Source organism: Ananas comosus, unplaced genomic scaffold (assembly GCF_001540865.1).
Source record: "Ananas comosus cultivar F153 unplaced genomic scaffold, ASM154086v1, whole genome shotgun sequence".
In the NCBI taxonomy this organism is placed as follows: domain Eukaryota; kingdom Viridiplantae; phylum Streptophyta; class Magnoliopsida; order Poales; family Bromeliaceae; genus Ananas; species Ananas comosus.
In genome coordinates, this window is record NW_017893528.1 from 30,473 (window position 1) to 42,827 (window position 12,355).

Here is a 12,355-nt window from a genome sequence, read left to right on the forward strand (position 1 = left end):
TGAATAGGAGACTTAGACCTTGATCTTAGTAAACAAGGGTGACATTGACTATAGAGACAAGATTGGGATTGAGATAGTGATTGTTAAACATAGTTTAACCAAGAGTGGCATGAATAAATAGGTAGAAAACCTATTATGATAGTGGCATTGTGACTAGTGGCTATACGTTCCCGAGTTGGGAATTGGATCAATACTCACGATAAATCTTGGCTTGAGGGTGGTAGCTCCCCTTCAAGCGGTGCGCTCCAGAGTAGGTCACCACGGGGATAGTGGCCCCGAAGGACAGTCCCTCGAGTGGAAGTGCTCGAAGCCTCCTCGATCAAAAGAGATTTTGGGTTGTGAGTTATTGGGGTTAACAAAGGTAACCAGTAAGATTGGGTAAAAGCAAAGGAAAAGTATCGAACAAGCATGCATGCATATTTATTGCTTTCATATCTATATCCGCTGACATCTTTCTTGCAGGCATAGTATTAGCATTAGTTTGGCTACTATTTCGTTTCCGTTGAAATAGTTATGCCTGAAATAGACCTAGTGGGTACGTCGGCGAGGTCGGTTGCCGAACCCACTGGAAACTTCGTTGTAGTTCTCACACCACTAACCCTATAGGTCCTAACACGAGCGGGGCGACGGAGGACAGAGGTAAGGGTCTAGCGCCGTAGATAGCGGCCACCAGGACTATTTCATATTTTGTAGTCATTTTCCTTTTGGTTGATTTAGAAAGTTATAAAGTTGATAACAAATATGTAATTTTGGTGAATGGCTAAATGAAAAGAATTATCAATGAAAGCAAAGAAATGTGATAGTTCAGTTTACTTTTATTTGGTTCAAATGTAATCAAGTATTATGTATGGTTGAATATATTAGCTTAGAACTTTCGCTTCTGTTGTTGCTTGCCCTCGTGCAAGCTTTGTATAAATGCTAATCTCATTGTTTGATTGCTTTATTATACATGTTTTAGAGCCTTGGGCAGACAGGGGAGGCTCTGTCCGTTCGGCGTCTGTTGACGTGACCCAAACCCGACCAAATTGGCGGGGATTGGGGCGTGACACTCCTTTGGACCTGGTGTGTCGAGCTCTTTCCTTGGGTGGCCGTACCCACTGGGAACCATGGAGTTGGTTCTCACCCCACGTTGTTTTGGGGTGTTTCAGGTTCGCACGTGAGCGTCGCGGCGGCGCGAGGAGAGGGCGTAGCTCCGTAGATAGCGCCCTACCCCGAGACCAGAGATAGTGGTACCTCGAAGTGGTCTAGCTTAGGGGTTAGAGATGAAAGAACAAACTTGTAATAATTTGTAATAGATGATTGTATTTGAAAGTTAAATATGAAAGAAAATATAATATGTAAAATCTGGGACGAATGCTTGTAATAGTATAGCTACATTTATGTTTTTGATACTTCCTTATGCAATCCTTGCTTGATTACTGTCTCTCGTTGGGACCTCGTGCTTTGTATGGATTGTGACACTTAAGACGTACAGGGGAGACTCTGCCCGTTCGGCGGTCTGTCGGCGTGCCCGAATATGATGAAATAGGTGGATGCCGAGGCGTGACACATACCACGGTCACAATATCACAATGCTCATTAATGTCATAATCCAACATTCTACAATGCTCATAAGGTTCTACTTTACCTAGCATACCACAATCTCAGGAGCTAATCATATCCGCTAATGTTAATGTCACTTTTATTTACTACTGTCATAGTCCATATCCAATTCATACATTTATAGGGTTTTCTATATGCATGGTCCATTATCTATTCATATGTTCCCATACTTTAAACATACAAGAGATTCCCAATCATAATCACACAATCCCAATACCCTACAATGCATGAATGCCACAATATACATATATGCTCAAGAAAGGCGACATAGACATAATGAGAAATTCGATGATTTCGGATAGCACCCCCACTTCGGAGTGATGCTGAAAGGCTAAAACACAAGCCAAACGATTTATGGTCATTGATTTCCCTCGACCCACGGCAAATGAAGCCAAAATGAGGTTTTTCCTCAACAACTCGACGTAGACTCGTTGAAACTTCGATCCGAGTCTCCTAACTCGTCAGTTAATCCACCAACCACAACTACAAGAGATCAAACCTAAGTTAGATCTCATATTTTAGAAAACCCTAAATCCAACCCTAGGGTTTCCATCTTTTACCAAATACCCACTAATACATGGAGATTCATGAAGTAATCTACCACAATAACTTCTAGATACTACAACTAGAAGAGATTAACCAAAACCCTAGCTCAAAACTCTCAAATCTCATAATTCTTACCTCAACCCAAAGCTCTTCTCCAAGCTAAGGTTGCAAGAGAAGGTTGCTTCACCTCCAAGTTAACTCTTCTCCACCAAATCTCCACCATAGAAGCAAACCCTAGGAGAGAGAGAAATATCTAGAGAGAGAAAGAATTCTCTCATGTGTTGGGTGTGAAGGGGAAAATGAGAGGGAAACAACTTAGCACCCTCATATAACACTCCCATATGCGTATAGCCCCTCACACAATTAACAACTCAACTCAACCCCACCTCGCACGCGTACGGGGTCCGGACTCTACAGCTAGGGTCCGGACCCCGAGAGCACTTCCAGCCCAGTATGCTTGGAATTTCACCAAATAGCTCTCCCATGTCCAAATCCCATATCTAAAGTAGTCCGAAGCACTCAGAATAATTTACGGGCCTCACATCTTGTCCATGACCACACTTCGGTCAATTTGACGGACGTTCGGTACAACTCGTCGGGGATTCGATATGTTACAACGGCGAAGGCCGTAGCAAGTACGGGAAGGGCGCGTCCAACCTCTGGATTCGAGGGGAGGAGGTGTGGCCGGCGGCCGGCGACCGGCGGCCGAGGAGATAGAGCGGCGAAGCTCAGCCGCACCAGCCCGAGCTGGCCGCATGCTGAAACAATGGCGAAGTCGATGCTCGGGGGCGGCTGTGGCCGGTCGGGGAAGGTCACCGGAGATCCGGGGAGTCGCCGGAGGAGTGCCCAAGGACGAGGGATCACCTAGGGTGGTCTCGGGCTACAACATAGATAATGGCAAGTGTGGACATTATGATATTATTTGACCCTTAAGTGGATAGACATAATTCCATACTTTAGACATGACGAAGGAGTATTCATGCATTGGAATAGGTAAATGACAAAAGTAAATGTTTGCCTAGTTAAATGAGAGTTAATCATTTGCATAGTAATTTCATACTCCATGTAGTGGAGGACTATGTAGAGAGGCATATGCATGACATATACTATGATTCTGTGGACATCCTTGTGGTTCATTGAATATGACCTTGGAAGATTATTCCTTTTGCATTATAGTGAAAATAGCATATGTTGGTGTACCGGTGTAGCCCGTTAGGATCATAAATGAAATATAAATTATCATCAATCGGATAAATAAAATGTGAACTTTAATATGATTAGGACATGTGTTATATTGTTAGAGCCATACCACAGAGTTAATTGATCATAAACCTTGACATTTATGCATAATACCCGACCTTGAGTCGTTGCTTGAGATTCCATGTTTTAAATATGATGATTGAGGTCGATTGCCTCGAACTTGACGGTTATGATTACGCTTGCTTGCCATTGTATTCATTTGCATAAGCTTGTGAGGGTCGCTCCCTACAAACCGGCACTCCGGAGTTGGCCTTTGCGACACATGCTCGCCCGTGAGGGATTGGGCGCCGTAGTAGGATGCCGTGGGGGAGGCTCATTCCTAGCGGGGGAATGTTGACTACCACGGGGCCACTAGGCACAGCACAAGCGGGAACGTTACCACGTGTTAGTAGACATACTAGTGATTGGTTACCCTATGTTACTACTTGATGCATTCATAGTAGTGGGATATTATTGTGGGACATTGTTTTCATGGACAACCTTAGTAGTAGCAAGCCTACATTCATGATGTTTATTATAGAAATGTAGTTTCTTGATGACTCTAACTCTTGAAGTTAATGACAATGTAAAACTCATTCTTTATATAACTGCTTATAGCTTAAAGGTGGACTAGCATACATGTTTTGCATATATAAATACTTGTGCATGTGACTATAGGAACTCATATACATGTTAATTGGTATATCATGTAGAGGCATGACTATTATTGGAATTGTATATTTAATTGTTAGCTCGTGTTTATTACTTCTCATATTATATTCATGCCTCAGTTGACCTAGTGGTGTATTTCGCAGCTCTCGACGGCTTACCCATTAGGAACTATTGTTTATCAGTTCTCACCCTCATTGGTTGATTATTTTCATTTCAGAGCCTTCCGCAGCGGGAAAGGCTAGGGATTGTGGCAAGAGGGCAGCGACTAGCTAGAGCCTCGCGATGTTGTGATAGATGAACCTATAGAATTATTTATTTATTTATTTATTTTGGCTTAGTCCAGAGGTGTATATTGTACTTTATGTGAGATTCTTTGTATCCATGTTGTACCCTTGATTAGATTATTGTAATTTTGAAATGTATTAGTTCTAGAATTTTGTATCTAGTTATTGTATGTTCTCATTCTAATTACCATGTTTATGATGGATTATACTGTTCTCTCTATAATTGTTGTAGACGCCTGGTATACATCGGGGTTGTTTGGGTGTGCACGGCGAGTCTGTGCATGCACTCAGCGGGCTTTTGCCGCGGCTCGGAGCATGACATAAACTATTCTAGGGTTAAAAAAACATTCTATTCTAATATTCGTTATATCTGAATCAAACGAGGCATTCCGAAGAAAAGAAAAGAACGGCAAAAACTTTGTAGCGCACGTCAAAGCTACAACAAAATCTTAGTTATTATCCCACAATATGTGCATTTATAACATTTATTCATTTTCTAAATTTTGAATTCGAATTCAAAATTTTTCAATTTATTCATATCTGAATCAAAGTTTGAAAATTTTTAGAAAAAAAAAAGAGAAGTAAATTTTTTTTTTTGAGAGATAGGTAGCACGCTACGCTATCCGTTTTGTTTATTTTATTTAAAAATAAACTTAGCTGAAAATGTGAATCAATTAGGATTTGAACTTAGGTCTCAGGTACTACCACCAAATTCTTTGCCACTTGCTCTAGAGACAATAGATAAGTAAAAATATTTTTTATAAGTCATGATAAAAGAAATAAATTTTAGAGAGTAAATATAATTGGTTAAAAGCCACACTATCTATGTGACTGTTACACTTTTACTAGGTCATCATATATTACTGCATAATGAAAAAAATTGGGATATTTTTCTTTGGCGAGAACTTTTAAAGAGCAAAATGGACAAATAAGCGGTCGAAGCGTCATTGGGTGAACATCCGCAAGGGAAGTACGAATGGCTCTCAACTTCTTCCGTGGGGCCCATGCCCATCCATACTATTAGAACGAATCAAATCCGCCAGTCCGATTACCCCGCCACCCGCATCCCGGATTCCTTTTGGAAAACAAAACAACCCTAGGCTTTTCGAGAAATTTACAGCACCGCCATTCCGTCGTCGAAGGCATGGCCGCATGGGAAGAGGTGTAAGCAGAGCCCACATCATCTGAGAAAGTGTGTTCCGGCGGAGCAACGTACTCCTCGTCGCTCCCTTCAACCCTTCAATTTTCTCCGAGCCGTGCAGGAGACAGCGGACGCTCCCCTCATCGTCTTTCTTGTCGTTTTCCCCACACATCTCCTCGGCCTCCTCCCGCCTCAAGGTCAAAACGCATCCCTCCCACCGGCGGCCCATATAATATCTAGGGACTAGGGACTAGGGACCAATATATATATATATAGATCGAATCGAAAGCTCTTCTACCGACGCCGTCGAAGAGAGATGTCGTGCTCGTCGGACTTGGCGGCCCTCCTGGGGAGCGGGGCCGCCAACGCGAGCGGCGCCGCCGGCTACATCTGCGGGCAGTTCGAATCGGTGTCGCTCCAGTTCACGGACGCGGCGTCGGCCATCGACTCCACCTACCTCCTCTTCTCCGCCTACCTCGTGTTCGCCATGCAGCTCGGCTTCGCCATGCTCTGCGCCGGCTCCGTCCGCGCCAAGAACACCATGAACATCATGCTCACAAACGTGCTCGACGCCGCCGCCGGCGCCCTCTTCTACTACCTCTTCGGCTTCGCCTTCGCCTTCGGCGGTCCCTCGAACGGCTTCATCGGAAGGCACTTCTTCGGGCTCAAGGGGGTCCCCGAGGTCGGCTTCGACTACCCCTTCTTCCTCTTCCAGTGGGCCTTCGCCATCGCCGCCGCGGGGATCACCTCGGGGTCCATAGCGGAGCGCACCCAGTTCGTGGCCTACCTCATCTACTCGGCCTTCCTCACGGGCTTCGTGTACCCGGTGGTGTCCCACTGGTTCTGGTCCGGAGACGGCTGGGCCTCCGCGTCGCGCACCGCCGGCGAGGCCCTCCTGTTCAGGTCGGGCGTGATCGACTTCGCCGGCTCGGGGGTGGTCCACATGGTCGGCGGCGTCGCGGGGCTCTGGGCCGCCCTGATCGAGGGCCCCCGCATCGGGCGCTTCGACCACGCCGGGCGCTCCGTGGCCCTCCGCGGGCACAGCGCCTCGCTGGTCGTCCTCGGCACCTTCCTCCTCTGGTTCGGGTGGTACGGCTTCAACCCGGGCTCCTTCACCACCATCCTCAAGTCCTACGGCCCGGCCGGCTCCATCCACGGGCAGTGGTCCGCCGTGGGCCGGACCGCCGTCACCACCACCCTGGCGGGCAGCGTGGCGGCGCTGACCACCCTGTTCGGAAAGCGGCTCCAGACCGGGCACTGGAACGTGGTCGACGTCTGCAACGCCGTGGTGGACCCCTGGGCCGCCGTCGTCTGCGGCTTCGTCTCGGCCTGGGTGCTCATCGGCCTCAACCAGGCCGCCGCCAGATACAAGTACGACGACCCGCTGGAGGCCGCCCAGCTCCACGGCGGCTGCGGCGCCTGGGGGATCATCTTCACGGCGCTCTTCGCCCGCGAGCGCTACGTGAACGAGGTCTACCCGGGCCGCCCCGGCAGGCCCTACGGCCTCTTCATGGGCGGCGGCGGCAGGCTCCTCGCGGCCCACGTCGTCCAGATCCTGGTGATCTTCGGGTGGGTGACCTGCACCATGGGGCCCCTCTTCCTCCTGCTGCACAAGCTCGGCCTCCTCCGGATCTCGGCCGAGGACGAAATGGCGGGAATGGACCTCACGCGCCACGGCGGCTTCGCCTACGTCTACCACGACGAGGAGCACGACCCCTCCAAGCACGAGGGCGGCTTCATGCTCAGATCCGCGGTGGCCCGCATCGAGCCCAACTCCACCCCCTCCACCACCAATCAGGTCTAGATCTAGATCTAGATCTGGACCCACCACTTTTTCGCACGTCGCCCGCGCCTCAGCCGCTCAGCTTCGATCCGTGTCTCTTGCTTCCCTCTTCTTGCTTGCTTTACGTTACGTACGTACCTCCCTCCCTCACATACTTAATTAGTTGGGGCTCTACCATTATTATTATTAAACTAAACTGTATGTGCGTCCCAAATTTATGTCTGTCCTTGTGCAACTGTGCGGTGAATGAGATGAGAAGGCGATGCTGTCGAGATCAGCTGGTAACCCGCGCGCGGTTGGTACTTTCTATCCCCTGTTTAATGAAATTATTATTACTTTCCTGTGGTTAATTGCTGTTTATTATAATAATACATACATGATAATAATAAGGGAGTGGTGTGTCCTCGCAATGCATGTGTGTAGAGAGATGAGGGAACTGAGGTTCTGCTCTATGGGGATGGATTGGTGGTCGTGGTGGGAATTTCGTCGTCTGGCGTTTTATTATAGTATTATAATAATAAAATAATAATAATAATAATACGTAGTGATAATACGGGAGTGGTGTGGCTTCAGAATGCAATGTGTGTAGAGAAATGAGGGAGCTGGGTTTCTGCTCAATAGGGATGGGTTTGTGGTAGTGGTGGGAATTTTGCCTGTCGTGTGGCGTATGATGATGTACATGCTGCTTTTGTCTTTTGTCAGTTAATCAATTATAAAAGCTTGGCGAGTTGGTCTTCCTCTTCAATTTTCTTTTTTCTTTGGTTCTTTCTTTCAAGTCCTCCGCTTTTTCTTCTTTCTATTTTCCTCCATCTTGCAGGTTCCTTTTAGATTGAATTATTACGTTCAAACCGCCCACTTAATTTTCTGCTTGGGCAAGTGCATGATGATTGGCATTATATGTATTGTATCTAAACTTGGGCAGCGAATAGCGGTCAACTGGGAGGATAAATAATGTTTACGACTCTGAGCAATTTTTTGGCCGAGACTGAATATAATATAAATTAAATAAGATTATTTGACCATGTATTCATCTTCGTGACTCTTGATGCCTCTCAATAGCTAATATTTTTCTTTTTTTTTTGTATGATTTTTTTATTTTATCCTATTTAATTTAATTCTGAATATCAAACTCCTTAAAACTTTTTTTTTTTTCTTTTCTGCACTACCTTTTATTTGTGGCACGCGCATATTATACTCAATCTCCATCATGTGAATACATATTTGGCATTGATTCTAAATGGCAGGTTTCTTTCTCGTCTCCCTAGCTCCTTTTTTTGGCCATCTTCACTTTTTAGGGCTAGATTTGGATTAATGTTCTCGATTGTCTGGCACCATTAAAAGAAAATTAATTAGGCCAGGCACATGTAGTCCCTGACGTGAACTTAATCAAGGATTGGAGGATGATGGATGATTGGACGACAATGGCTAGGTTTTTAATTTTCTTCTCAAATCTTTTGAATAAAAAGAAAAGAGAGGGCACCATGAATTGAATGGAAAAGATATTGACCTAGTCGAAAACGATGGAGGCCTTAGATATTGTGCTGTGAGGGGTGGTTTTCATGTCTCTTTCGTGACATCACAATGCGAAGAAATTTAAAAAGAGCACACAATTGCGAAAATATTTTATCGCCCTCAACCACATCAAGTGTGTAGTCATCTTCTATTTTATGTCATTTATAAAATTGAATAAATTGCACAGAGCTTTCGGTGAAGTTTCACTTCATCTCCTAAACTCATTAAATAAATATCTAATATCTTAAACTGTCGGAGAAAATCCAAAATCTCTAAATATCATTAAACTTTATAATTACTCTTATTTATTATGTTAATTAATTTGATGAATTAAATTTGATTTATTTCTTCTTAATGCCACATAAAGGCATGAATTAAGTGGAATTAATGTTGGAAACGTTGGAATCCCAACGTGCCATTCTCTCTCCATTATATATACAATGGATTGCACTGTTTATCTATAATGAACAGTGTTGAGAGAGAGATTTGAGTGAAAAAATGAAAGTAGAAACTTTATTTAAATTCTTTATTTTATTGTGTTTTGATCTTTTTATCATTGGATGTTGAAAGAGTCTCCGTCAACCTCCTTCACGATCGTGCTCGTAGGAGGAGGAGTTCCGGTCGTACTTTGGGGTGTTATTTTCGGTTAATCCCGCACGTAAGGATGGGAATACGTCTTAGGGCAGTGCCTCGCACGCTTCCGGATCAATTAAAATATTTATTTGGATTTTGCGATTATCGGTAAGTTGATTTTATTAATTTTATCACAAAATTTAGTTAGTTTTAAATCACAATCAGATTTCTGTGCGGAATTTGTTCTAACAATCTAAGGCATATCTCCAATTTGATTGTGATTAAATCTAATGAGTGCTAATCCGAAAATATATTTATATTTGTATATTGTATATAATTTGTTTGATAACTTGTTTGTATGATTGAAGTACAAAGTTAAATTAATTGGGATTAGCATTTTCAAATTCTAATTGCATATAGTTTGTTTGCCAATTTACTTCTCTTATTTGTTTAGGAGTGTTTTAATTACATAAAAGAAAAGATTACTGTTCCACTATAGGTTTTAAATTATTATAAATTTGCTACAGTAAAACTATTTCGTTGTAAAAAAAAAAAAACTTGTAGCATTACTTTGTTTTCAACGGAGACATTGTACGGTTTTTTATTAAAAAAAAAAGGGTTTCTACGATCCATACACCTAAAAAGATAAATAAGTTTGCTACAGTAAAAGATTTTTAAGTATATGGGTTTGTATGGGTTTTCTTAAAGTTTAAGTTTAATTTTATTATATATATATATATATATATATATATATATATAAGAAAAGAAGAAGTTTTTGTTACAGTAAAATAATTTTATTGTTTAAGGCATTTTGAGTTTTTGCTACAGTAAAATTTATTTGGTTAAAAAAAAAATGTTTCAAGTGGGATACGAACCCACAATTTCAATAGTAGCAATTTTTAAATTTGCACCCCGAACCATCACAATTATTTTTTACTTTTTATTCTTTTACTGTTGCTGTAATTTCTTAATTCTGTATGCAGTTAAAAAAAAATATATATTTGCTTTAAGTGGGACTTTAATCCGCAGCCGGCTTGGTAAAATATTTAACTTGAAACCTCTTGTAAGGACTGAAATTTTTACAGTGCAACTAAATCACTGTTGATGATGTTTATGTGTGTAATTTAATTATATAAGCACTCATCAAGTTTCAGGAGAAAATGAGCTAGAACGGAGAAGTTACGCGATTATTAGTTTTCACTTAAAGTGAATAGTAACCCGATTTTCCGGAAAAGCTACGGAGTAGAGTTGGCTTTCGGTATGTATCGGATTCCGTTCATAGCGATCCAATAGCTCGTTTCGATCGGTTCAGCTGTTCTGGAACCAATGGCACTGACGGATTTCAGATCTGATGCACGGTTTTCGAGAAAAAAGAGTTTTATCGAAAAGAGGGTTTTCGCTCTTTGCTTTTCTGTGCATTCTAAAGCTTCTCGCGCTCCGTGCTTGTGACCTGGAGTAGGGTGAAGAATGTTTCGAGTCCCTACTAGTGGTAGGGAAGTCAATTTCTATGCGATGTTGGTTTAATGGGTTTACACATTGGTATACGTGCGATATATGGATTAATTAGAGAGCGGATGGGTTCCGTCGCGAATCTGTGACCAAATTGGATGAAACGAAATCGTAGTTTCGATGCCCCCGTTGTACTGAACGTGATGGCTTAGTCGGATCAAAAATCCGACGGATGGATCTTCGGGAATCGTGAAAAGTCCGCTGAGAGGTCAAGTTGGCAAAATCGATTATTCGCGAAAAGGTCCAATATTTTATGCGTGGTCTTGCACGAATTCGAACGTTGAGGGACCTATACGCATAATCCACATGCAGGCTGGGGGCTGGACTGTAAATATTAGACTTTGGAGGGGTTCCTCGCAAAGCGACACCTTGTATAAAATGGGCATCTAGGGTTTCCCATGACTTTTTGGTTGCCCACTTTCACCTAACTAACCCTAGCCGCCTCAACACCTCCCTGCCCAACCAGTGCGCACGCCCCGGCTGCCGGAAAAGCCACCTCGACCTCCTCTCTTGCTCTCTCGGCCACCTTCTCCTCCGACTTGGCCAAAGTTGCGAAGGAAGCTTCTTTCATCCCTTGGAGCATCATCCTCTGGACGAGGCCCATCTCCGGCATCCTCCCCCGCCGGCCCCGGCCACCCCCGAGCACCGCCGGAGCCACCCCTGCTCCCTGCGGCCAGCTTGGGTCAGCCCAGACCGAGCCGGTTCGAACTCAGCGTCCACGCCTTGTCTCGGCCGCGCCGCCCTCCTGTAGGCCCCGGCGACCTCCGGCAGCCCGGCGCGCGCATCCCCCGTCGTCCCCGCGGGCCGCCGCTGCAACATCCTGCGGACGCCTGGAATCGTGCGGGCTGAGGCCGAGTCCGTTCAGTTTCCAAGCGTCGCCGCCGCCCACCGAGCGGTGCACCGCCTTCCCCTTGGCCTCTGGCGCCGCACTGTAGTCGCCCCGACCTTCTCCGGCCGCCGCCGCGCCGCCGGGAAGTTTGAACCCGAGAGGGAGTGTGTGGACTCGATCTCCGCCACCGCGCCACCGGTTGCTGCCCGCCGCCGGCCAGCACCCTCCTCGGACCTCTCGGACCGAGTGCTCCCTCCTCCGGCCGGACCGCCCGCCTCCCGGCCGCCGGCGACCAACCCTAGCTCTCCTCGGGTCTGGTAAGGGTATTTTATGTTCCAGCACTGTTTTCGAGGTTCCGGTCACCTTTCCGGTGATTCGATAAGCCTCCTAAACCCTGGAAAGTGAGAACGATGATCTAGGGTTCGTGCTGAACATCGTGCTCACCTCCGACAGTGGCAAAGATGCCCTGGTTAGTGAGTTAGTCGCGATTTTAGCGCTATGCGCACTGTTTAACAGAACTTCGCGTCGCTCGTGTGCGCACCGCAGTGGCCGGCAGCGCTCCGAAAGGTGAGCACGGCCTCCGACATGCTGAAGCCTGTCAGCGAGTGCGACGGTCGGATTAATCGACCTCTGGGTTGCGTACACGGTCCAGAAAAGCCTAGAAA

At 45.3% G+C, this 12,355-nt stretch overlaps 1 protein-coding gene across 1 annotated transcript; it reads left to right on the plus strand.

Annotated features, from left to right (window-relative positions):
• The first annotated feature begins 5,656 nt into the window (after positions 1-5,656).
• LOC109706251 (ammonium transporter 1 member 1-like) lies at positions 5,657-7,360 on the plus strand. Its single transcript, XM_020227046.1, has one exon. The coding sequence runs from the start codon at positions 5,801-5,803 to the stop codon at positions 7,286-7,288; it is 1,488 nt and encodes a 495-aa protein (XP_020082635.1). The 5' UTR covers positions 5,657-5,800; the 3' UTR covers positions 7,289-7,360.
• Positions 7,361-12,355: the final 4,995 nt, after the last annotated feature.